The following is a 26,250-nucleotide window of genomic DNA, read 5'->3' as shown; positions in this document are numbered from 1 at the left end:
TTTTTTTTACTGGTGAGCGTACCCAAAGAAGAAATCCAACATGTGTTGTCCATATGATTTGCCCGTTCGGTTTTCTTTTGTTCTTATACGCGAGATGTCTCAAGAGGACCCATTTTGGCAAAGTTTAGAGGAGGAGGGGGGGAGGGGGGGAGCATGTCCGTAATTTTATTATCCAAGTGGACAAGCGATCGACAAAAGCCCGACAAAAGACTGCCAAGTGCCGTAAATGAGTCAGGTAAGATCAAGGTGCGATTTTTGACTTGTACTTCATACCAGTTTTCCTCGCCTCTTCTCTCCTCAACAAAGGTCTTGCAACAAAGTTTGGGGTGTAATCTCATAAGGAGTGACATAATATCACATGCGAATATGAGGGAACGAGACAGAAGAATGAATAAAACAGCCGCTATTACGCTATCTGTGTTGTGGCTGGAAGAAAAAAGAAAAAGAAAGAATACCGTCCAACTAACACGAAGAAGAATGGGAAAAAATCTTAAATAAAGGGAGAGGTACAAAGGTTGCGATTCATCTCGGCTAGATATTATTCACAATTTTTGTAAACATAGTAAGCCTATACTCGCATCAGACACATATTTTACATGTATCAGCATCCTACATTTTGTCCGTGTCTGCCTTCTGGCCGGGTTTGCGATTTCTACATATTATATTCACGTGTTCTTCTCTCAACTTTTACAAACGGGAAAATATGACATCAAATAACGCTATCAAATATCGGAGAACAGCCACACCAGCGAATGCTCTCAAGAATATGTAAACCAATGTTCATCAAAATCCGTCAGGTAGCACACACACACACACACACACAAACACACACACACACACACACACACAGTCCGAGTGTGTCATTACTTGAATGGGGTGTGCACGTTAAAGATCCCACAATTGACAAAAGGGTCTTTCCTGGCAAAATTGTATAGGCAATGATAAAAATGTCCACCAAAATACCCGTGTGACTTGGAATAATAGGCCGTGAAAAGTAGGATATGCGCCGAAATGGCTGCGATCTGCTGGCCGATGTGAATGCGTGATGTAGGCTATTTTGTAAAAAAATTCCATCTCACACGGCATAGATAAAAATCCCTGCGCCTTGAATATGTGCGCGATATAAATTGCACAAAATAAAAATACAAAAATAAATAAATAAATCCCTGCGCTTAGAACTGTACCCACGGAATACGCGCGATATAAGCCTCATATTGATTGATTGATTGAATCAGTGAATGTGAAAAGACTATGGGTAGTCGTCTAAGACAGGTTAAAATCAGTCTAACGAATGACTACACAAACCTGCATGTGTCAGGTTTTAATTTTTGTTTGTTTGTTCTTTCTTTATTTTGTTTTGTTATTTCGTACGTTCGTTGATAAAATGCCGTCCCAACCTGCCGCCCACACACACACACACACACACACACACACACACACACACACAGACAACACACACACACACACACATTATAATCCCCCCTCCCGAATCCCCTCCCCCATTCTCCACCCGATAACTCCTCTTTGTCTCACTCTCTCCTCCTTACAAATAACAATTTGATAAGTTCATCTTTAATCCACGTACCCCCCTCCCCGAATCACCTCCCCATTCTCCACCCGATAGCTCCTCTTTGTCTCGCTCTTTCCCCCGGTGTGACGTTTTCATCTTTCGCCGTGTTGATATTTCGCTTCTCGGCCTCGTTGATCTAGTATAAACTCTACACTGAACAAAAAAACACCCTTCGATGGTACTGATGAGCGACATTGTGTACCTTACATTCATGGGGCCAAATTTGTCCAACCAATTTGTTTTAATTAACTTAGAAATTTGATTCATCCTAAAATGTTTCCTTCTTACTCAAGGGACGTAATTAACCACTCAGTACACGTTTTCGAAGAATTCGATTTTGGGGTTGAAATCTATTAAATTTTACCACCAATTTTCTTCACATGCAAGAAACTGACATGCTTTTCGTCCTTAAATAATTTCACTTATTAATTTTACCAGGAAACAACATTTCAGTCTTGAGTATATGTCGAAGGGGAAATATGTACACAGACGAAAGATGAAATCGTGACACCGGCAGGGTATCTCGGCTGCCTACTTGAGTGAGTAACAGAACAGGTCGACAAAAGACAGTCAAGTATGTAATGAGCCAATGTGTCAAGTTCTGAATTCTTCTCATACCACTGTCCGCTGGGCAGATTCACTTGAACTTGAAGCAGCTTGTCTGGATACATCGTCCTCCCTCAAGATCGTAAAATGCCCAATTAAGTACTTGAGATAACAATGGCCGCCCCCGCTTTCAGTCTCATGCACTGAGCTAGTCTGATTAAACAGCTTTCTAAAGGTTGCGTCCGTCTATGTGAAACGTGTTTTTCCTTTGTGTTCCACTGCTTGTGACCCATTGTTTCGCTATACTGACTCAAAAGTTGAGTCTAAAAGAATGTGTATCCCTTGAACTGAGTTAGGGCTGACATTGTGACTATTGGAAAGACCCGCCATCTTTGGCCGGTCCGTTTCCAATCATGGTCTCGACAATCAAGTAATCTGTGCATGTGTACATGGAGTACAATAAGTGATAACGTCTCATGTGGAACAACTGAAAACAACTTACCTTCGAGTTGATTACGATGAATATTTTAGTCCTGAAAGTGTTCATCAAAGTTGAAAACCAAATTTGGGATACACAAAGTCGACCGTGGCCATCACCGGAGAACACTGTCGGTTAGTAACGCGTCTTTTTTTGGGAGGGAAAGTTTCGCACTCGCAAATCCATTTAACTCAGCAAATTCCTTGAAACAATATGCATTTATTTTATACTCTTTTCGTCTTACACAATTAGTGAACCTCTATGTTTGACCGAACATTAATTGAATAGAATATTACGAAACTAAAAATGCAGGTGAAAAAACCGAAATGATTGACAAAGTTTCGACGTTGTCTCTCTAGCTCTCTGTCTCTCTCTGACTCTCTCTGTCTCCGTCTCTCCCCTCTGTCTCCCTCTCTGTCTCTCTCTATCTCTCTCTCTCCCTCTCTGTCTCTGTCTGTCTCTCTGTCTGTCTGTCTCTCTGTCTGTCTCTCTGTCTGTCTGTCTCTCTTTCTCTCTCTCTCTCTCTCTCTCTGTTTCTCTCTCTCTCTCTCTCTCTCTCTCTCTCTCTCTCCCCCGACCCCCAGCCCCAATTTTTGGAAGGTTAGAAACTAGAGGACGTACATTTCTGTACAGTCACCATAAAATCTTCATCATGAATGCAAAAATGTTAACAAAATCGGCAAACCATAAAAGAACATGAAAAAAGGAAAGAGGTGCATTTAAAGGCTGTTGGGTACTGGCTCTCAAAATCCGTTCAGCAGAATGAGTTCGCATGTAACTGAAACTATTCTTAAAAGTTACTTGGTGATTTTAAAAGCTTGATAACACAAGTCCCATGATTTTAGACATGCTACAATGCCTTTAATCGAAGAAAGTTTGCGTTCTTGGCCGAGTCAATGCAGCTGGCTCGAAAATTACCTCCCTTGGATATAGCGGAATCGGCCGGGTGGAACGGCGCTCTCTTATGTCGTGCAATGGGCGCAATCGGGTAGTCTAGTCATGTCCTCAAGAATACTTCAAAGGTAGGTCAAGAGAAACTAAGGACGGGGTGCGAGGGTGACTTCTCCCAGGCTATAACATTTCAAACAATAAATAACGGAGTTCATAACATGTATTCTGCTCCCTTCCTGCTTTTTCAGGTGTAATTCCCACTTGAACCCTGTTTTAGTTCAACTTATTGGCAGATATATTGTCACGCGCCGAGGGACACAAACACACTCACACACACACACACACGCACGCACACACACACACACACACACACACACATACACACACAGCCACCCACAAACACACATACACAAACTGATGTGACACACACACACATACACAAACTGATGTCACACACACACACACACACACACACACACACACACACACACACTAACACGTGTACACACACACGCACACACACACACACACTAACACGTGTAATCACATACACACACACACACACACACACACACACACACACACACACACACACACACACACACACACACACACACACACACACACGCACGCATAGATAATCACAGAGATTAGGTTCATGTATTCTGCCCCCCTCTCGCCAATTTACAAAATACAACAAGAGGTTTGATGAGCACAGTAGATCAACTTTAAACGTACACAATTATATTTTTAGCATTACTTCTCAATTCTCGTTGATGCATTAATGATGCCAGAAAATGTAACCGGACGCATTTGGAACGCCAAATTAAGCAATCAAATATACATTGCGCGGTACATCGGCGCTTAATTTCATAACGTCTGACTGAGTCATTTGTTATTCGGTGATAGTTTCGCACATATCTATCTCCTGTATTTGAAAATCTGTTCACCTTACGTAATTTTCAAAGGCTTTATATATATATACATTTCTTTGATAAACGATACGAAACCGTGCAGGTGAAAAATTGGTAATGACTGACGTAGGATTTACGTTGTGGATTTCACGTTGAGGGCACGTTGGCGATCAATCAAACCCCAACGTTGTGTGTTTACGTTGAAACTACGTTGTAGGAACGTTTGTTGTATCAAACTAACTTTTGTTTTTAAATCACGTGAATTTCACGTGAAAATCACGTGAGTATACCAACGTTGTTCGAACACCAGAAAATCACAATAATACAACGTCGATTTTACGTTGCTTTTTAAGGTGGAATCGACGTGAAATTTACGTTATGTACCAACGTGTAAAAAACAAAAAAACACAACTGTAACGCAACGTTGCTTTCACGTTGTGTTTTTTGGTTGGATCCACGTAAATTTCACGTAATCTTCGCAACATTTGTAAGACACCAAAATGCAACGTGAAATTCACGTAAAATTTACGTTGTATTACAACGTCGAAAGAACACCAAAATCTCACAATGACACAACGTTGGTTTTACGTTGCGTTTTTTGGTTGGCTCAACGTAAATTTCACGTAAAGTTCGCAACGTTGCTAATGACACGAAAAGTTCACATTTTCGCAACGTCGTATTCACGTTGTGTGTTTGCTGGGACACCAGTGATCACCAGTAACAAGACAAGATACACCAGTGATCACCAGTAACAAGACAAGATACACCAGTGATCACCAGTAACAAGACAAGATACACCAGTGATCACCAGTAACACACACACAAAATGATGGGCGATCACTTATTATTTATGGGTGATGCTTCTTGTACGCTGGCAGAATACAAAACTTAACTGTCTTGATTTTTAATAGATCAGAAAATGGTAACTCTCTTCTAATATCCCCAAAGACTTCGTGTGTGAGGTCAGGATGCTCTGATGGCCTATAATTATGCTCGATTGTCTTGAAAATACCTTACTCTAAGGCTGTTTCGTCACAGAGTTGTGCTGTACTATGCATTGCGGTAGGCGCCTTACCGTGGTACTAAGCGTGATACCAGAGGCATGGACAGACTGGGTGTGAGTGTTGGTGACGGCAGTCTGGCTGTCGTCTCGACCGCCCGCCTCTGTTGGGTTGAAACACTCGCCATGAGGTATAAAGTTCATCTGTAAACAGAAAATCAAAACATTTCAATCTTCACCTTTGTGTCCGACACGTGTTCAAATTTTGAGGAAGTCATTGTTGTCTTCTGTGACGTCTTACTGCAGCACATCATACTTTTCTTCATCTTGCAACAAATAGATAAATAAAATGTAATTAAATGTAAATAAAAACCCCACAGCAGCACGGTATGGCTATCCAGCTGAGCATCCTGCAGGGGGCCCATGTTGTCCCAAACCACCTCATTACTAACATCAATACATAACGTCTACCGAGACCAAAGCTGTTGATGAACTCATGATTGTTCAACACCACAACGCAGGATCTTGTACCAAAGCGCCGGTCGATTGAAGTATCCTACTCCTGTATCCTTACTGTAGCATTACTTCTACATTATTATCTATTATTCACTAGTAAACAAAAGCAGTAATACTACAGTAAGGATAAAGGAATAGGATACTTTGATCGACCAGTGTTTTCATACAAGCTCCTGTGCACCACACCTTTTCATTCCAACCACACGACACCAGACACTCACAGCCATCTGCAGCTCCCTGCCGTGGTCCCAACTGTTGATGAACTCATGGTTGTTCCACACCAGACTGTCCACGGCGGCCCCCATCCTGGCAGAGGCGCTGACAAACAGACGGTGATGGGCGTCCGACACGGTCCAGCGACCCCCGTATCCCCCCTCCAGGTAACCCAGCCGGTGCTCGTGCAGTCCGTTTGTCAGGTAGTGCTCTATGGCTTGGCGGTAGCCTTTAAGTCCATAAGCTTTTTCCAGGTCAGAGTGCCTTTGAACGTGTAACAAAGAAATCGTCCGAGATTCATATCTAGGATGTCGCTGGTTTCATCGGACCGCAAAGTGTGGTTCATAGTTTTGTTTCATTGTAGCGTCTGTTTGTTTTGGCTGTGTTTAGTTTCGGAAAGTGTTTGCTGTGGCACAGACTATTAGTGTTTTCTGCTGTTAGTGCTTTATTTGGGGTTTTTTATTTTGTAAAGAGTGACATATTGGGAAATTAAAAATGTTGAGCAGTGAATTCATAAGCACACAACTGAGCTCAGACTTTAACAACTTCGCACCCTCACATTGCAGAAGAAAACGTTTAGGTCTATCCTGTTCCTTATTTACCTTCGGAGGTACTGGGCAGAGTGGAAACTGCCACAGGCCTGAAGACCTTCATCAATCCCATGATTGAGCCAGTGATGTTTGGCGGCAGTCGCGTCACGTATTCCCGCGTGCAGCACCTCTACGTTGGTACTGATGTAGAAAATGGCGTTGAACACTTCCGGTGACGTCAGATCAACAGCGGCTCCTACCAGACAATCTTCGGGTAAGTATCAGACAGCGTGATGAAGATCACGCCAATTTATTTTTTTTTAAACCGTCGCGTGAAGCGATATGTAAACATTTATTCAATATGGCGACCTGAAACTAAAAGATCAACACTGAAAACTGGTCATCACCGATACTACAAGTAGTAAGGCTTGGCTAGCCGAAGACCGAAACGGGTCACGCTCGTCTCCACGAAAAATGCAAACGTGGTACCTTTTTTCTTTACTGTGAGGATATTTTAAATGGTATAACAAAACATATCTATAGATTTTTGGATTCAGGTATTCATGAGAATTACAATTAAGTCTGTAAGTGAAAGTTTGGTTTTAATGACAACTTTAAGGAACGAACTAATTAATTAATTTGTTAGCTTCTAATCTGAATTGATATTCTCAAAGTAAAAAAATGTTGAAACAAACTACCAATAAATTTGATTTTTTTTTAAATGAGGGCGTTACATTGCCGACTATACTTTTGCAAACAGCCGGAACGGACTTCATCAAAGAAATGTATCAAAAACAAAAACAAAACACACACACACACACACACACACACACACACACACACACACAACTACCCTCCTCTCTTTTCCAAGTCTATTTTAAAACCTTAAGGGGGTAGACCTACCTAGAGTTGGAAAAAAATGCTTTTTTTTTAGAACCTACTAGTGTGTGGCATCATTAGAAAGCTAAATCTCTCTATTTTCATTTACAGTTTAAATTTTCAATCAATTCCAATCCAAACTGAAGATATGAGGGTTCTAAGCAGGTGTGTATCAACCCTGAAAACCCAAAATCCGGTCCCATTTTACTCTTTATTTCATTGCACACAAAAATTAACTAATTTTAGCATGCCTATTTTCTTCGAAAACACCACTTTTCAGGGTGTTTTTACACCACAGTTTTTTTAAGTTTTCATGCTAGAGCCTTGTTATTTGTACTGGAAATAGATTTTAGCCATAGCTGGATCCTAAACTAGCCAAACTGTAATCAAACAGTCAGATCAAAAATATTATAATTTATACTAAGGGGAGATTTAAAAAAAATTATTATTAAATTGTGTACATGCCGTTTACTGGTAATATGCCACATACCTGCTTTTTCCTAAACTTGTTTATCATCACTTTTCTAAAGTGCAGCTTTCAGGAATAAAGAGTGTAAGAACTATTGTGTAAAAAGTGATACCAACTGATTTTTGTTCGCAAAATGTAATTATTATCTATTGAAAATCTATCAGCTAACCCATTATTTTCCTGAAAAGCTACATAACTGACATAGATGCCCACCAAATCTCATCAAAATCCACTGAGATGTTACTATGTAGCAAAAATAAATAACAATACACCCAACTCTAAGTAGGTCAACACTTGACTAAATGCAAAAACAGTGTTAACGTATTCCCGGTGGTGCAATGTAGATTGATCAACACTGCTGTATTTAAAAGATGCCTTCACAATACTTCGGCATTCTCTAAAAAAAATAATCAAATTCATTCAGTTTCCCGAACGAGAAGTTTCTCGTTATTTCATCAGTCACTTGGAACAGACAAACAAGCCAGGACAAATAAAAGCAAAGAAACAAAGAAATAAAACAATTAAGGCAAGGTAAGGTAATTTCATGTGACTGTCTGGGGTCATCCTCATAGAAACTCGGGTTGCATCCTTATTAGGAAAGAGACTCGTCATACAGTACAATACAAGTACAATGCACGTTTGACATCAAATTAATGGTTTACAACGAAACTAAATGTAACAAGTCGCGTAAGGCGAAATTACTACATTTAGTCAAGCTGTGGAACTCACAGAATGAAACTGAACGCACTGCATTTTTTCACAATGACCGTAGTCCGCCGCTTGTGCAAAACGGAGTGAAACTGACGAGCCTGTTCAGTGCGGTAGTGGTTTCGCTGTGCTGCATAGCACGCTTTTCTGTACCTCTCTTCGTTTTAACTTTCTGAGCGTGTTTTTAATCCAAACATATCATATCTATATGTTTTTTGAATCAGGAACCAACAAGAAATAAGATGAAATTGTTTTTAAATCGATATCGGACATTTAATTTTGATCATAATTTTTATATTTTTAATTTTCAGAGCTTGTTTTTTAATCCAAATATAACATATTTATATGTTTTTGGAATCAGGAAATGATGAAGAATAAGATAAACGTAAATTTGGATCGTTTTATATAAAAACAAAAATTATTACAATTTTCAGATTTTTAATGACCAAAGTCATTAATTAATTTTTAAGCCACCAAGCTGAAATGCAATACCGAAGTTTGGCGTTTGTCGAAAATTGCTTTACAAAAATTTCAATCAATTTGATTGAAAAATGAGGGTGTGACAGTGCCGCCTCAACTTTTACAAAAAGCCGGATATGATGTCATCAAAAGTATTTATCAAAAAAATGAAAAACACATCCGGGAATATCATTCTCAAAAACGCTCATGTCAAATTTCATAAAGATCGGTCCAGTAGTTTGGTCTGAATCGCTTTACACACACACACGCACAGACAGACAGACAGACACACACACATACAACAAGTTTTCATGCTAGAGCCTTGTAATTTGTACTAGAAATAGATTTTAGCCATAGCTGGATCCTAAACTAGCCAAACTGTAATCAAACAGACAGATCAAAAATATTATAATTTATACTAAGGGGAGATTTAAAAAAAAATTGTGTACATGCCGTTTACTGGTAATATGCCACATACCTGCTTTTTCCTAAACTTGTTTTTCATTACTTTTCCAAAGTACAGCTTTCAGGGATAAAAAGTGTAAGAAATATTGTGTAAAAAGTGATACCAACATGTTTTTGTTCGCAAAATGTTATTATTATCTTGTTTATATTTGTTCTCATGTTTGTGAAAATCTATCAGCTAACCAATTATTTTCCTGAAAAGCTACATAACTGACATGGTTGCCCACCAAATCCAATCAAAATCCACTGAGATGTTACCATGTAGCAAAAATAAACAACAATACACCCAACTCTAGGTAGGTCAACACTTGACTAAATGCAAAAACAGTGTTAACGTATTCCCGGTGGTGCAATGTAGATTGATCAACACTGCTGTATTTAAAAGATGCCTTCACAATACTTCGGCATTCTCTAAAAAAAATAATCAAATTCATTCAGTTTCCCGAACGAGAAGTTTCTCGTTATTTCATCAGTCACTTGGAACAGACAAACAAGCCAGGACAAATAAAAGCAAAGAAACAAAGAAATAAAACAATTAAGGCAAGGTAAGGTAATTTCATGTGACTGTCTGGGGTCATCCTCATAGAAACTCGGGTTGCATCCTTATTAGGAAAGAGACTCGTCATACAGTACAATACAAGTACAATGCACGTTTGACATCAAATTAATGGTTTACAACGAAACTAAATGTAACAAGTCGCGTAAGGCGAAATTACTACATTTAGTCAAGCTGTGGAACTCACAGAATGAAACTGAACGCACTGCATTTTTTCACAATGACCGTAGTCCGCCGCTTGTGCAAAACGGAGTGAAACTGACGAGCCTGTTCAGTGCGGTAGTGGTTTCGCTGTGCTGCATAGCACGCTTTTCTGTACCTCTCTTCGTTTTAACTTTCTGAGCGTGTTTTTAATCCAAACATATCATATCTATATGTTTTTTGAATCAGGAACCAACAAGAAATAAGATGAAATTGTTTTTAAATCGATATCGGACATTTAATTTTGATCATAATTTTTATATTTTTAATTTTCAGAGCTTGTTTTTTAATCCAAATATAACATATTTATATGTTTTTGGAATCAGGAAATGATGAAGAATAAGATGAACGTAAATTTGGATCGTTTTATATAAAAACAAAAATTATTACAATTTTCAGATTTTTAATGACCAAAGTCATTAATTAATTTTTAAGCCACCAAGCTGAAATGCAATACCGAAGTTTGGCGTTTGTCGAAGATTGCTTTAAAAAAATTTCAATCAATTTGATTGAAAAATGAGGGTGTGACAGTGCCGCCTCAACTTTTACAAAAAGCCGGATATGACGTCATCAAAAGTATTTATCAAAAAAATGAAAAACATATCCGGGGATATCATTCCCAGGAACTCTCATGTCGAATTTCATAAAGATCGGTCCAGTAGTTTGGTCTGAATCGCTCTACACACACACACGCACAAACAGACAGACAGGCACACACACATACAACAAGTTTTCATGCTAGAGCCTTGTTATTTGTACTGGAAATAGATTTTAGCCATAGCTGGATCCTAAACTAGCCAAACTGTAATCAAACAGTCAGATCAAAAATATTATAATTTATACTAAGGGGAGATTTAAAAAAAATTATTATTAAATTGTGTACATGCCGTTTACTGGTAATATGCCACATACCTGCTTTTTCCTAAACTTGTTTTTCATTACTTTTCCAAAGTACAGCTTTCAGGGATAAAACGTGTAAGAAATATTGTGTAAACAGTGATACCAACATGTTTTGGTTCGCAAAATGTTATTATTATCTTGTTTATATTTGTTCTCATGTTTGTGAAAATCTATCAGCTAACCAATTATTTTCCTGAAAAGCTACATAACTGACATGGTTGCCCACCAAATCCAATCAAAATCCACTGAGATGTTACTATGTAGCAAAAATAAACAACAATACACCCAACTCTAGGTAGGTCAACACTTGACTAAATGCAAAAACAGTGTTAACGTATTCCCGGTGGTGCAATGTAGATTGATCAACACTGCTGTATTTAAAAGATGCCTTCACAATACTTCGGCATTCTCTAAAAAAAATAATCAAATTCATTCAGTTTCCCGAACGAGAAGTTTCTCGTTATTTCATCAGTCACTTGCAACAGACAAACAAGCCAGGACAAATAAAAGCAAAGAAACAAAGAAATAAAACAATTAAGGCAAGGTAAGGTAATTTCATGTGACTGTCTGGGGTCATCCTCATAGAAACTCGGGTTGCATCCTTATTAGGAAAGAGACTCGTCATACAGTACAATACAAGTACAATGCACGTTTGACATCAAATAAATGGTTTACAACGAAACTAAATGTAACAAGTCGCGTAAGGCGAAATTACTACATTTAGTCAAGCTGTGGAACTCACAGAATGAAACTGAACGCACTGCATTTTTTCACAATGACCGTAGTCCGCCGCTTGTGCAAAACGGAGTGAAACTGACGAGCCTGTTCAGTGCGGTAGTGGTTTCGCTGTGCTGCATAGCACGCTTTTCTGTACCTCTCTTCGTTTTAACTTTCTGAGCGTGTTTTTAATCCAAACATATCATATCTATATGTTTTTTGAATCAGGAACCAACAAGGAATAAGATGAAATTGTTTTTAAATCGATATCGGACATTTAATTTTGATCATAATTTTTATATTTTTAATTTTCAGAGCTTGTTTTTTAATCCAAATATAACATATTTATATGTTTTTGGAATCAAAAAATGATGAAGAATAAGATGAACGTAAATTTGGATCGTTTTATATAAAAACAAAAATTATTACAATTTTCAGATTTTTAATGACCAAAGTCATTAATTAATTTTTAAGCCACCAAGCTGAAATGCAATACCGAAGTTTGGCGTTTGTCGAAAATTGCTTTACAAAAATTTCAATCAATTTGATTGAAAAATGAGGGTGTGACAGTGCCGCCTCAACTTTTACAAAAAGCCGGATATGACGTCATCAAAAGTATTTATCAAAAAAATGAAAAACACATCCGGGGATATCATTCCCAGGAACTCTCATGTCGAATTTCATAAAGATCGGTACAGTAGTTTAGTCTGAATCGCTCTACACACACACACACGCACAAACAGACAGACAGACACACACACATACAACACGACCCTCGTCTCGATTCCCCCCTCTATGTTAAAACATTTAGTCAAAACTTGACTAAATGTAAAACGTAAAGAAACAGCAAAAAAAGCAGTGTTGATTCTGTAAATACCCGTGAAAGAGACGGCCACAGCAAACACAACACCGCACAGCCAGTTCATGATGGAGTCACTCTGTCGCAGCTGTCTTGCCAACAAATCCGGTTTTAAACCAGCCAACAAAGCCAACAGTTTGAATGTAACCCTGACTGTGAGTGTGACCTACTCATGTTATCTATACCAAGTTGAAAAGAACCGGGCCAATGTCTCTTGAAGCGTATACTTTTGGGTACCACCCTTCACCTAATTATGATCTTATTTTTCACTTGGGCTAAGGGGGAGGGGAGGGGGGTCTGTGTATGGGCCATGTTAAACGGTATATCTCGGGTGTACTTGACCTTTATTGTTTAGTCTTTCTGACGTAAAGGTCATAAACAAACACAAAACGGACTTCTTGTGTAGAAGTGGTTTTATTTTTGTAAATTGGTATGCTTAGTTTTCACTTCATTGCATGCGGTTATCGCTATTTTGTATCATTAGTTCTAAATACAGAGAGAAATTATTGTTTTTGAATAAAACTTACAATGAATCGACTTAAAACTCTCCTTGCTCTAGAAAAGGGTGCGGCAGGGTTACGCAGATCTTTTCGTATGCTCTTTACTTTATGTCACAAAGTTTTTACTCCAAAGGCTAAATAACAAAGCAAAGTTCAAAGAGTCGGGTTTAGATTTGAGGCTATTCTATAGATTTGAGGCTATTCTATAGATTTGAGGCTATTCTATAGATTTGAGGCTATTCTATAGATTTGAGGCTATTCTATAGATTTGAGGCTATTCTATAGATTTGAGGCTATTCTATAGATTTAAGGCTATTCTATAGATTACACACACATCCCAAAACAGATAGACTGCTAACATTTCAAAATTGACACATTTGTTTACTAATTTACCTGATCCAGACGAACAGTTTATGATGGAGTTAAATAATATTTTTTTCAAATTTCTTTGGGATGGAAAAAGAGATAAAATTAAAAGAACTACGGTCACCCAACCCTATGAAGATGGAGGATTAAAGATGGTTGACGTGAAAAGTTTTCTGTCATCTCTAAAAATTGTTTGGTTAAAAAGAGTTGATGGTCTTACTGGATTAATATCAAGATTATTGTTTAAAGCATGTCCATCTGTTACAACAATTAATATGAGAGGAGAGGAATTTGCAAATGTTTTGATGCAGAGAATGGAAAACCCGTTTTGAACCAATGTTTTTAAACATTATAAGAAACTACATGGAAAATGTGACCCTATAACCTTTAACGATTTTGTATCAGAATGTTTACATTATAATGTTAATATTCGGAGAGATAAAAAGACAGTGTACATTCAAAATTGGATCGACAATGGAATAGCTCAGATTGGTCATATTTTGGGACAAAATGGATACTTATCCTATAATGCGTTTAAAATCAAATATCCAAATGTGCGAGGCGATTTTGTATTGTATCAAGGTGTAATCCAGGCTGTTAAGAAATATCAGAGAAAAATCGGCTTAGAATTTGATAAACATTTTATTATGACAGAGCCCATTGTGTGGAAATGTATTTGTAAAGGTAAGACACAACTTATTTACAAAAAAACTGATTGAACATGCTACGGTCCCAAAATGTATCGAAAAATGGTCTGAATCTTTAGACTGTTTGTTAGATAAGAAGGCTATTTTTCAACATGTTTTTAAAACAACAAAAGACACTTGTCTGAGATGGTTCCAGTACCGATTATTGTACAGAATTTTGCCCACAGAAAGGTTTTTATTTTTGCGAAAAATTGTGGATACGTCATTGTGTACATTTTGTGGTAGAAATGGAGAAACCCTTTTACATATGTTTTGGGAGTGTGATAAAGTGCAGACTTTTTGGATAGAATTTGTAAATTGGCTAAAGGCGAACTGCACCCATTGCGACAATTTAAAACTGTCTAAAGAACTGGTTCTTCTTGGAGTGGCGAACAATGTAGTCACCGATAAAGCTTTTGATGTGTTATTAATCTGTGCCAAACACCATGTATATATTTCCAAAATGAACAAAAAGATCCCTCATTTTCAGACATTTAGTAGAAACTTTAAGCAAAGATTCATTTGTGAAAAGTATAACGCAGTTGTGAATAATACAGTAGATAAATTCTACAAGGATTGGCGCCTGTATATGCACGTTTTGATGTAACCCTTAGGTTTTTTCGTTCTTAAAACCTTTTGATAATGCGACCACCAAACCACTGAACATCCCCCCCTCCCCATTCCATCCTCCCACCCCATGTATGTTGTAATTGTCCAAGTGTGCTTTTCTGTTATATGATTCTGTCCTTTCGGTTAGGTGATGTCCTGTAATGTACAGCATATACATGTAAAAAAAAACTGTACAAAAAGAGAATAAAAAAAATAAAAACCTTTCAAAATTAAAAATCAAAAAACAAGATAACACACAACCAGTAACTAGTTGAAGACTCCACGAAAGAAGTCGAATATGCATGCATTGTCCTCACGGATTATCTCAAGGTTGCTTCACTTCAGTGTACTAAGAAGAAACAAGTCGCGTAAGGCGAATTAACAACATTTAGTCAAGCTGTCGAACTCACAGAATGAAACTGAACGCACTGCTTTTTTCACCATGACCACATACTCGTAGTTTCGTCAGTCCGCCGCTCGTGGCAAAGCCGGCAAGGAAATCGACAAGCCATGCAGAATAGTGCGGTAGTGGTCGCGCTGAGCAGGATAACACGCTTTATTGTGTGTCTAATCTTTTTAGCTTACTGAGTTTGTTTTTAATCCAAACATATCATATCTATATGTTTTTGGAATCAGGGACCGACAAGGAATAAGATGAAATTGTTTTTAAATCGATTTCGGAAATTTAATTTTAATCATAATTTTCATATCTTTAATTTTCAGAGCTTGTTTGTAATCCAAATATAACATATGTATATGTTTTTGGAATCAGAAAATGACGAAGAATAAGATGAAATTATTTTTGGATCGTTTAATAAAAAAATAATTTTAATTACAAGTTTCCGATTTTTAATGACCAAACTCATTTATTAGTTTTTAAGCCACCAAGCTGAAATGCAATACCAAACTCCGGCCTTCGTCGAAGATTGCTTTGCCAAAATTTCAATCAATTTGATTGAAAAATGAGGGTGTGACAGTGCCGCCTCAACTTTTACAAAAAGCCGGACGTGACGTCATCAAAGGTATTTATCGAAAAAATGAAAAAAGCATCCGGGGATATCATTCCCAGGAACTCTCATGTCAAATTTCATAAAGATCGGTCCAGTAGTTTAGTCTGAATCGCTCTACACACACACACGCACAGACAGACACACAGACAGACACACACACACACACACACACACACACACACACACACACACACACACACATATACACCACGACCCTCGTCTCGATTCCCCCTCTATGTTAAAACATTTAGTCAAAACTTGACTAAATGTAAAAAGGCAATAAACAGAGGGTATAGAATGGAAAGCGAACACACACACTCACACACACACACATACACATACACACACGCTCGTGGTCGGGAGGTCGTGGGTTCGAACCCCGGCCGGGTCATACCTAAGACTTTAAAATTGGCAATCTAGTGGCTGCTCCGCCTGGCGTCTGGCATTATGGGGTTAGTGCTAGGACTGGTTGGTCCGGTGTCAGAATAATGTGACTGGGTGAGACATGAAGCCCGTGCTGCGACTTCTGTCTTGTGTGTGGCGCACGTTATATGTCAATGAGCACCGCCCTGATAGGGCCCTTCGTGGTCGGCTGGGCGTTAAGCAAACAAACAAACAAACAAACAAACAAACATATATATACACACACACATACTCACACACACACACACACACACACACACACACACACTAACACACACAGCACACACACACACACACACACACACACGCACGCACGCACTTCGCACACACACACACTAACACACATATACACATACACACACACATGCACACACCCACACACACAAGCACTCGCACTAACACACATACACACACACACACAAACACACACACACACACACACACACACACACACACACACACATTCACTCACTCACATGCACACACATACAAACGCACACACTCACAAACACACGTACAAACAAACACACACCCGAACACACACACACTCACGTACGCACGCGCACACACACACACACACACACACACACACACACACACACACACGAACAAAATACACATACACGGGGCCACAGTGTGAACGACAGCGGAAGCAAAAGTACAAAACATTCTACACAAAATGTTTCAATAAGAACAGAAAATAACAAACAAAAACACATCTTCGTTCTTCTTCTTTAATCAAGAAAAATTCCGCTTTTTTTTAACACAGTTTTGTGAAATAAACTCATCCCACTAAATCAGCCTGATGGGCATGCATTAGTTTCTTCAAACACGCAGTGACGTCATTCACCGTGCCGACGCAAATGTACGTGTCATAGTTGAACACGTGCGTTGTGCCTGCTGGCAGCGTGTGCTTGCGGAAAACCACGTTCCACTTGTTGGTGCCTGCTCCCACAATGTCTTTGGAAAATTGAAACTTTCCGTAGTACATGTCCTCATCGGTGTCCTGTTTGGGCGAGGAGAAGACCCCCATGGCGTAACGGTTATCAGACGTTGACAGAACCACGGGCTGTTTGGTGTGGTAGGCCACCAGGTGATCGTGGATGAAGTCATAGCTACGCCACACGGTGAAGTCCTCGGTCAGGTAGCCAGCAGGAGCTACCATCTGTAGCATGGTGTAGGCTGGGAAGTCACCTGCGTATTAGAGCAGAGGAATAAGAGTTAAGTGTCACATTATTTGGGCCAAGTCGACGAAGGCACTGAATTAGACTTCGGGTTCAATCTAGGACAGTCTTCAGGACCCCAATGAATAGCCCCTACATAGGAGCCTAATTTGATGACGTCACGGCAATAAAGTCTGTGGACTCCATAAAATCTCTTATTTCTAATGCATAGACCGCGCATAGAGCCTTATGTCGGTCATAAAGTTAAAGCAGGCCCCTCCTTCCAATAAGAGTTATGGAACCGGCTATTGAAGCGTTTAAAATGGCGGCTGCTTTCATGCGGATTCAGGATGAGAAGAAATTTGAGAAGCAACCGGATCTTTCTTGACCGCCTACATCCACTGAATCGTTACGACGACGTGGAACTGTGCAGAAATTTCCGCTTTCATCAGCGGAACATTCTTGCAATCACGGATGAACTGTAAGAGCAACTCGAACTGCTGAATCGAAAGGGTGCATTGCATCGGGTTCTGCGGGTTATCTTGACTTTGAGTCAGTTTTTACGCGTGCGGATCTTTTCAAGATGTGTGTGGCGAACTGATCGCGGTACATAATAATAATGATAATAATACGGGAATTTATAACATCAAACACAGCATGCAGAACCAGCAAGAGAGTGACGGATACCTTTATGGCGAGGGAACCGGAATGGATATAGTTTCCAAACCACGAAAGCCATGTGTTATCAGGAGACGTGCTTTCCAAACTGTCTGCGGCAAATGGTGTAAAACTGACCCGCGGCGAAGCATCACAAAGCTTGACGCATGCGCAGAGACACAGGATGACAGGGAATCCCTTCCACTATCTACGTGTTAAAAATAGAGCCGCTCTTAGCTATTGCAGGCACTATTTGACCTCATTCATGCGGACCGCTGAGTTCTATAGTGGGTTTCATAGCTATGTGCTCCACAGCGCTATGAAATCCATAAAGTATGTGCTGGCTATGCATTGGGCTCCAGATCTTTACTTTAGCCTACCAAACATACCAAGCATAGACCTATCACAGTGACTAAAAGGTCTTATTCCATCTTCCTGAGTCGATTCTATGAAAACGACATAACTCTGGAAAATCAATTTTTATGTCAAGCCTCACGATAGTCCATTTTTTGACGGCATGATTTTGTTTTTAACGCCAGATTGCCAGGAGCCTAGATTCTAAATAATAATGGTTCAGCCCTCGTATGTGTTAACTGTGAGAAAACTGAGGACCCAACCAACAGATCAATATGCTGTCTGCTGGGGTTTCATCATTATGATCTGAAGTAAACTCAAAGTAACGGGAGATCATATAATGGTTGTGCATGCCAGTGTCAATGCGTGCGTAAATGTATTCGCTCGCAAAAAAACACAAAAAACAACATTGCCTGTTCAACCTTCCTACCTGCAATTGTAAAGGTCGACCTGAAGTGTAGACACGCTTGACTGATTCCAGGGCACTCCAGCGTGACCTTCTTGGAGAAGGGATGGCGGTAGGTGTTCTCCGTGTTCATGGCTGACTTGCCATTGCGACAGTGTCTGACCTTCCCGACGGGGTGGACGGCCCGTAGCCAGAAGGCTGGCAACACCTTGGGCACACAAAGTTCACAATGTCAAGTTAAATTTAGTCCTGCAACAGGAAACAAATTAAACAAATCGGCCAAGATTATGGTTTGGACGTGCAGTATAAGTAAATAAGTGCTAAGAGTGATACTTCAGTGTTGGTGTCATGTCATGACTTGCTGTGGTGCTAAGCGTGATACCAGAGGCATGGACAGGCTGGGTGTAAGTGTTGGTGTCATGTCATGTCATGTCTTACCGTGGTGCTAAGCGTGATACCAGAGGCATGGATAGACTAGATGTGAGTGTTGGTGTCATGGCATGTCATGTCATGTCTTACCGTGGTGCTAAGCGTGATACCAGAGGCATGGAAAGACTGGGTGTGAATGTTGGTGTCATGGCATGTCATGTCATGTCTTACCGTGGTGCTAAGCGTGATACCAGAGGCATGGATAGACTAGATGTGAGTGTTGGTGTCATGTCATGTCTTACCGTGGATCTAAGCACGACACCAGAGGCATGGACGGACTGGATGTGAGAGTTGGTCAGGGCGGACTGACCGTCGTCACGGCCTCCAGCCTCTGTGGGGTTCAAACACTCGCCATGTGGCACAAAATTCATCTGTAACCAGAAAATCAAAATTAGTTAATGTACACGTTCGAGTTCCATCTTTGATGAATTTAGTGGTGTCGCCCACAGCGACTCAACTTATTACAAGATTAAATTATATCACAAATAAAACGCTAAAAGCAAGCCAGTTGTAGCTATCCAGTAAACCACAAACCTTTTCGCACACCACACCACACCACACACACCACAGCACACCCCACCACACCACACCACACAACACCACACCACACCACACACTCACAGCCATCTGCAGCTCTCTGCCGTGGTCCCAGCTGTTGATGAACTCATGGTTGTTCCACACCACTGGGACAGGCTGATCTTTCTTAACCCAGTGTGGGATTTTCAGTGGGGCGACCACCCCCAACCCAGCGCGTCCCCGGGTGGCGGATAGGGGAACGGTCTTCAGATATGGAGATCAGCCGCTTGCGGCCGCGGACCAAACTGGCTCCGGGTGGGATCCCGGAAAATCCTCCCCCCTGTGCTCTCAGGGTAGGACGTACGGGCCATGAGCTAAGGGTGAGGTAACCCCGACAGAAAACCCCTAATGCTGAAGACGGAGGACCCGGGCCGCACGGCGCATTCTAACAAACCACGGGTACACGCACTTACGCAAATGATGACACAATCAACCAGCACAGATGGAAATGGCGCTCGCCCATTGAGGACCCCCCAGGGTGGAGCAGCGTCGGGTCCCATGCCTCAAAGGGACCCAGCCCCAACTACTGGAGGTCCCTCCCGTCCGTCTTGTCACGCCAGGGGACGCGGGAGGAAAGTGACTGGCACCACCACAACCAGGAAGAAACCCAGTCAGCAGCGACCTTTTCAGGTCATGCACTGGAACGCAGAAAGTATCCTGAACAAGAAGACAGAGTTGGAGCATATCCTGCATGAGAAGAACATCAACATCTGCTGTATTCAGGAGACGCACCTGACACCCCAAAAGTCCTTCAAAGTGAGAGGCTACCAATGCCTTAGGTCCGACAGAACAGACCGAAGCAAAGGAGGAATCCTGACCCTCATCAGGAACAACATCAATGCCTGTTTGATAGAAACGCACATGGAGGACTCCGAATATCAGGTGATTCGAATCCAGACAAAGACATCAGAATTCCATCTTGTCAACTTCTACTGCCCCAATGATAGACACCTCGCCCTTGACACGATCCCCGCAAAGGCCTCCAACTTCATCGTGGTGGGTGACTTCAACAGTCATTCACAGAGTTGGGGATATGACCACCTGGATCGGAGAGGAGAAGAGGTGGAGAACTGGCAGGACGACAAAGGTCTCATCCTTTTGAACAGTCCCTTTGACTGCCCTACATTCTACTCCAGAAGATGGCACACTACATCAACTCCTGACCTAGCCTTCTGCACGGAAGACATGCACCAGCTAACCAGCAGAGAGGTCGGAAAACAGCTAGGTGGAAGTGACCATCGGCCAGTCTTTTTGACCCTGGGCATGGAGTCCTGCACTGAAGCTTCCTTCCCACGGTGGAACTACAAAAGAGCGAACTGGTTCCTCTTTAGACACCGCACCAGCGAACTCACCAAAGACATCAGAGTCGAGGGTCGAGACATCAACATGGTGGCGAAGGACTTCAACATGAGCATCCTCAGAGCAGCGCGTGAGTCCATTCCCAGGGGTGCCAGGAGAGACTATAAGCCCTACTGGAGCAATGAATTGCAGGAACTGGATGATGATCTGGCAGACGCCAGAAGGGAAGCAGAAGTCAACCCGTCACAAAACAACAACATCCGCCTCCAGGAAGCCAAAGCCAAATTTCTCAAAAAGAAGCTACAGGCAAGACGGAGAAGCTGGCAAGAGAAAACAAGCTCTCTGAACCTTGAGAAGGATGGCAGAAAGCTCTGGAGGCTCACCAAGCAGTTGAATGATGAGAACGCCAGCAGAGGAAAGATCACATTAGAAGAGAACGGGAAGGTGCTAACTGGAAAGCATGCTGCCAACCAATTTGCTGAAAGCTATGCAGCTGAGAGCAACCTCCATGTTAGCCCCGAGAAACAGAGAGAAGCAAGAAGAGAGAAAAGAGAGAGACCTGCCAGACAGTCGACAGTGGACGCCATGAGTCAACCACTCACACTCCACGAGCTGCACTCAGCTCTGAAAAAGTCAAAGGCGAAGAAATCCCCTGGCCCAGACGGCATCACCAACGAGATGATAACCCACCTTGGTAGTGCAGCAGAGAACAAGCTACTCGAGGTCTTCAACAGCAGCTGGCAAGAAGGATCGCTACCACAACTCTGGCGAGAAGCGATCATGATCCCCATCTTAAAAAAAGGGAAGGATCCAAAGAAGGCCACCAGCTATCGCCCAATCAGCCTCACCAGCTGTGTTGTGAAGACCCTGGAGAGAATTGTGAACGAGCGCCTCAGGTGGTACCTGGAATCCAGGAACCTCCTCGCCCCTGAACAAGCTGGATTCCGACAGTTCCGCAGCACTGAAGATCAGGTCACTTACCTGGCGCAAGAAGTTGAAGATGCCTTTCAGGAACAGAAGCTGGTCTTCGTCACCTGGATAGATCTTCAGAAGGCCTTTGACAAGGTCTGGAAAGATGGACTCCTTGTAAAACTGCTGAGGAAAGGCGTGTCCAGCAACATGTACCAGTGGATTCGCTCTTACCTCTATAACCGCAGGGCAAGAGTTAACGTCGACCAGACCAAAAGCAAGAAGTTCCTCCTTCGTCATGGCGTCCCTCAGGGCGGAGTCCTCTCCCCCACACTCTTCCTTCTCTTCATCGACGATCTGGTGTCTGAGATGCCCAAGGGGATCAAAGCTGCTCTCTACGCAGACGACCTTGTGATCTGGTGCAAGGAGGAGCACGCAAGTACTGCCACCTACAGAATGCAGCAAGCGGCAGATAGGCTGAACGCATGGGCAGAAGATTGGTGCGTCTCCATCAACAAGGAGAAATCCTCCACCACCCTATTCACACTGTCGCCAAAGCAGAAAGCCGGAACCATTAGGCTTGGTGGAACTCCTCTGAGAGAGGATGAAGAAGCAACGTACCTTGGTGTCACCTTTGATAGACGGCAGACCTGGAAACCACACATTGCACAGGCAGAGACGAAGGCCCGGCGCAAGCTAGCCATACTCAGGAAGCTGGCAGGTACCACCTGGGGAGCGAACGAGAAGATACTGAAGACAGTATACCAGGGAACAATCAGACCCCACCTCGAGTACGGCTCCACAGCGTGGTCAACCTCAGCCAAGACAAACCTGCAGACCCTTGACCGTGTGCAAAACCAGGCCCTCCGACTCATCACCGGTGCAATGAAATCCACGCCCATCAAGGAAATGGAGAAGCTTACCACCATCCAACCCCTCTGTCAGAGAAGAGAAGCCAAGACTATGGTACAGGCCGAGAAGCTCAAGTGCCTACCCGACCACCCCATGAAGCACAGACTGAGCAACCTCACCAAGAACCGGCTTAAACGGAGCAGTTTTGTACACGAGAGCAAGAGACTTTCTCGACAGTACAGGGAAGTCCTTCCACAGAACACTCTACCTCTGACTCAAGAAGAAGAGGAAACCCCCAAGGCAACAGAGAAACCAGGCATCCAGATCTGCACCAGTGTTCCACATGTTACCTCAGGAGAAGATCAGAATGACACAGCTCGACAGGCACTCACCTTAGCCCTGATCGACGAACAGTACCCAAAAGAGGCGTGGATCCATGTATACACCGATGGATCAGCAACTAACGCCGTGCTCAATGGAGGTGCAGGCATTCTCATCCAGTTCCCTGGGGGGCATACAGCTACATCCAGCGTTGCCACTGGCAAACACTGCACAAACTATAAAGCAGAAGCAGAAGCTCTCATGCAGGCCGCCTCCTTCGTTCAGGACTTCGCAGACCCTTGCTACCAAGTTGTCTTCCTCTCGGACGCCCTTTCAGTCCTTCAGGCCCTAGAGAACGACAAACTCCCACAGCTGGCCAAAGCATTACAGATGGTCAGACAAACCAGAAGAGTTGTCCTCCAGTGGATACCAGCACACTGTGGGATACCAGGAAATGAAAGGGCAGATGAGCTGGCAAAAGAAGGAGCCGTGGAAGACCAACCTGAAAACAGTGTCAGCTTTAGTGAGCAGAAGACAATCATCAAGGCATTGATGAGGCCAAGGACAAACAGAGATGACTACCACACAATGTCCAGAGAGCAGCAAGTCAACCTCATCAGGCTGCGTACTGGCCACAACAGGCTCAATGCTCACATGAACCGAAAGTTCAAGCTGGCGCCATCACCAACCTGCGCCTGCGGTCAAGAGGACCAAACAGCGGAACACATCTTACAGCGATGTCCCTTACTAGATGAGGAACGAAAAGAAGTGTGGCCGTCACCAACTCCCTTGCAGACCAAACTATACGGCAGTCGACAGGAGTTGGAGAAAACGACAACATTTATCACCAGTGCTGGACTGATTGTGTAACCTCTGCGAACGCCAAGAAGAAGAAGAAGAAGAAGTTCCACACCAGACTGTCCACGGCGGCCCCCATCCTGGCAGAGGCGCTGACAAACAGACGGTGATGTGCATCCGACACGGTCCAGCGACCCCCGTAGCCCCCCTCCAGGTAACCCAGCCGGTGCTCGTGCTGTCCGGTCGTCAGGTAGTGCTCTATGGCCTGACGGTAGCCTTTAAGCCCATAAGCTTTTTCCATGTCAGAGTACCTTTGTAACAGTAGCAGAGAAATCATCTCAGACAGGTATCACGGCGTCACTGGGTTTTTTTGTTTTTTGTATTACTTTCACGAAATTGTTTGGTCATTGTTGTGTGAAATTGTTTGGTCATTGTTGTGTGAAATTGTTTGGTCATTGTTGTGTGAAATTGCAGTGTGTGCTCGTTCAATTTTGGACAGTGTATGCTGTGTCACAGAATAACCATGATTTTGTTCTGCTGTATGGACCTTTACGTGTTTGTTTGTGTTTGTTTTTCTCTTAATCGGGCCACAGCTTAGGACATGAAAACAGTGGAGCGTGGAATTTAAAGGACATCAATGATCACCTAACTTAGCAGTTTTGCTCTCCTACATTGCAGAGGGTTACATTGTTCCTTATTTACCTCCTGATGTACTGGGCAGAGTGGAAACTGCCACAGGCCTGAAGACCTTCATCAATCCCATGATTGAGCCAATGATGTTTGGCGGAAGTGACGGTATGTATACCCGCGTGCACAACCTCCACGTTGGTACTGATGTAGAAAATGGCGTTGAACACTTCCGGTGACGTCAGATCAACAGCCGCTCCTACAATTCAATTTTGCAGGGAAGTATTCGTCAGCGTTATGAAGTCTACGTCGGGTTAACAACAATGTTAACACCTTTCTTGTTTTTTGGAACGTTGGCAGTCTGTTTGTTTATTTGTTTCTGTTGAGAACTTTAATGTATCCCTGATGGTGCAATGTGCTTCAACACTGCGGAATGTATAAGACGCTTTTTCCATTTTTTCATTTTCATTTTTCATTTTTCATTTTCATTACTTTAATGTCCCATCGCTGGGAAATTCGGGTCGCTTCCTCCCAGTGGAAAGCTAGCAGCAACGGAGTCGCGCTACCCAGGTGTCTGCGTGTTTAGGTGTATTCAGCCACCTGCACTTATGGCAGAATGACCAAGGTCTTTTACGTGCCATTGTGATGACACGGGGGTGGGACATGGCTTCCGTCTCTGGGTCTGCACATAAAGTTGACCCGTGTCCGTCCCGGCCCGAATTCGAACCTGCGACCTTCCGATCACAAGTCCAGTGCTCTACCAACTGAGCTACCGCTTCGGCATTCTCTCAAAAAATATTTAAATGAATTGAGTAACAGTCTCATTTACGAGATGTTTCTCATTCTTTCATTACAGTAGATCAGGCAGATGCACACACAGAAACAGCTAAGGTTTAAGGTAAGATAGGTAATGTCATATACTCCTCTGGGGTTACCCTCACAGAAAGTAAAGCGGGTTGCATCCTCATTAGCAAAGCGAGTCGTCATACAGTACACTACAAGTGCAATGCAAGTTTGATATCAGATAGATGGATTATAACAAAATAAATTTGTTAAAGTAAACAAATAAACAAACAAACAAACAAATAAACACGAAGTGTTGAATCTGTAAATACCCGTGAAAGAGACGGTCACAGCAAACACAACACCATACAGCCAGTTCATGATGGAGTCACTCTGTCGCAGCTGTCTTGCCAACAAATCCAGTTTTCAATCAACCAACCAAAAGCCAACAGTTTGAACGTTACCCTGACTGTGACCTGCTCATGTTATCTATGTCAAGTTGAATGAACCGTGTGTTTTTCAAAAATAAAAAAAGTGTTTTTAATATATAAATGTCTATGTCAAGTTGATAAGAATTGTTTGGCAGTTTCTCTTGAAACACATACTTGTTG

At 42.0% G+C, this 26,250-nt stretch overlaps 2 protein-coding genes across 2 annotated transcripts in view; both read right to left on the bottom strand.

Moving 5' to 3' along the window:
• LOC138960417 (uncharacterized) overlaps nt 1-13,025 on the bottom strand; it is a 33,581-nt gene extending 20,556 nt beyond the window's left edge. The window contains exons 1-4 of the mRNA XM_070332330.1: nt 12,890-13,025; nt 6,731-6,914; nt 6,137-6,392; nt 5,475-5,603 (exon numbers count right to left, since the gene is read on the bottom strand). Of these exons, the coding sequence (XP_070188431.1) occupies nt 5,475-5,603; nt 6,137-6,392; nt 6,731-6,914; nt 12,890-12,938 (618 nt within the window). The 5' untranslated portion in view covers nt 12,939-13,025. The remainder of the gene's footprint in view (nt 1-5,474; nt 5,604-6,136; nt 6,393-6,730; nt 6,915-12,889) is intronic.
• Nucleotides 13,026-17,185: 4,160 nt separating this feature from the next.
• On the bottom strand, nt 17,186-26,117 carry LOC138960390 (uncharacterized). The gene is made up of 7 exons (XM_070332292.1): nt 25,972-26,117; nt 24,932-25,115; nt 24,347-24,540; nt 20,096-20,157; nt 19,717-19,845; nt 19,070-19,253; nt 17,186-17,659 (listed from the first exon to the last, which is right to left on the bottom strand). The coding sequence occupies exons 1-7, from the start codon at nt 26,018-26,020 to the stop codon at nt 17,250-17,252; spliced, it is 1,212 nt and encodes a 403-aa protein (XP_070188393.1). The 5' UTR covers nt 26,021-26,117; the 3' UTR covers nt 17,186-17,249.
• Nucleotides 26,118-26,250: the final 133 nt, after the last annotated feature.

Source organism: Littorina saxatilis, linkage group LG1 (assembly GCF_037325665.1).
Source record: "Littorina saxatilis isolate snail1 linkage group LG1, US_GU_Lsax_2.0, whole genome shotgun sequence".
Taxonomy (NCBI): domain Eukaryota; kingdom Metazoa; phylum Mollusca; class Gastropoda; order Littorinimorpha; family Littorinidae; genus Littorina; species Littorina saxatilis.
Note: the sequence above shows the minus strand (reverse complement) of the source record. Positions and strands in the feature narration are given on the sequence as shown.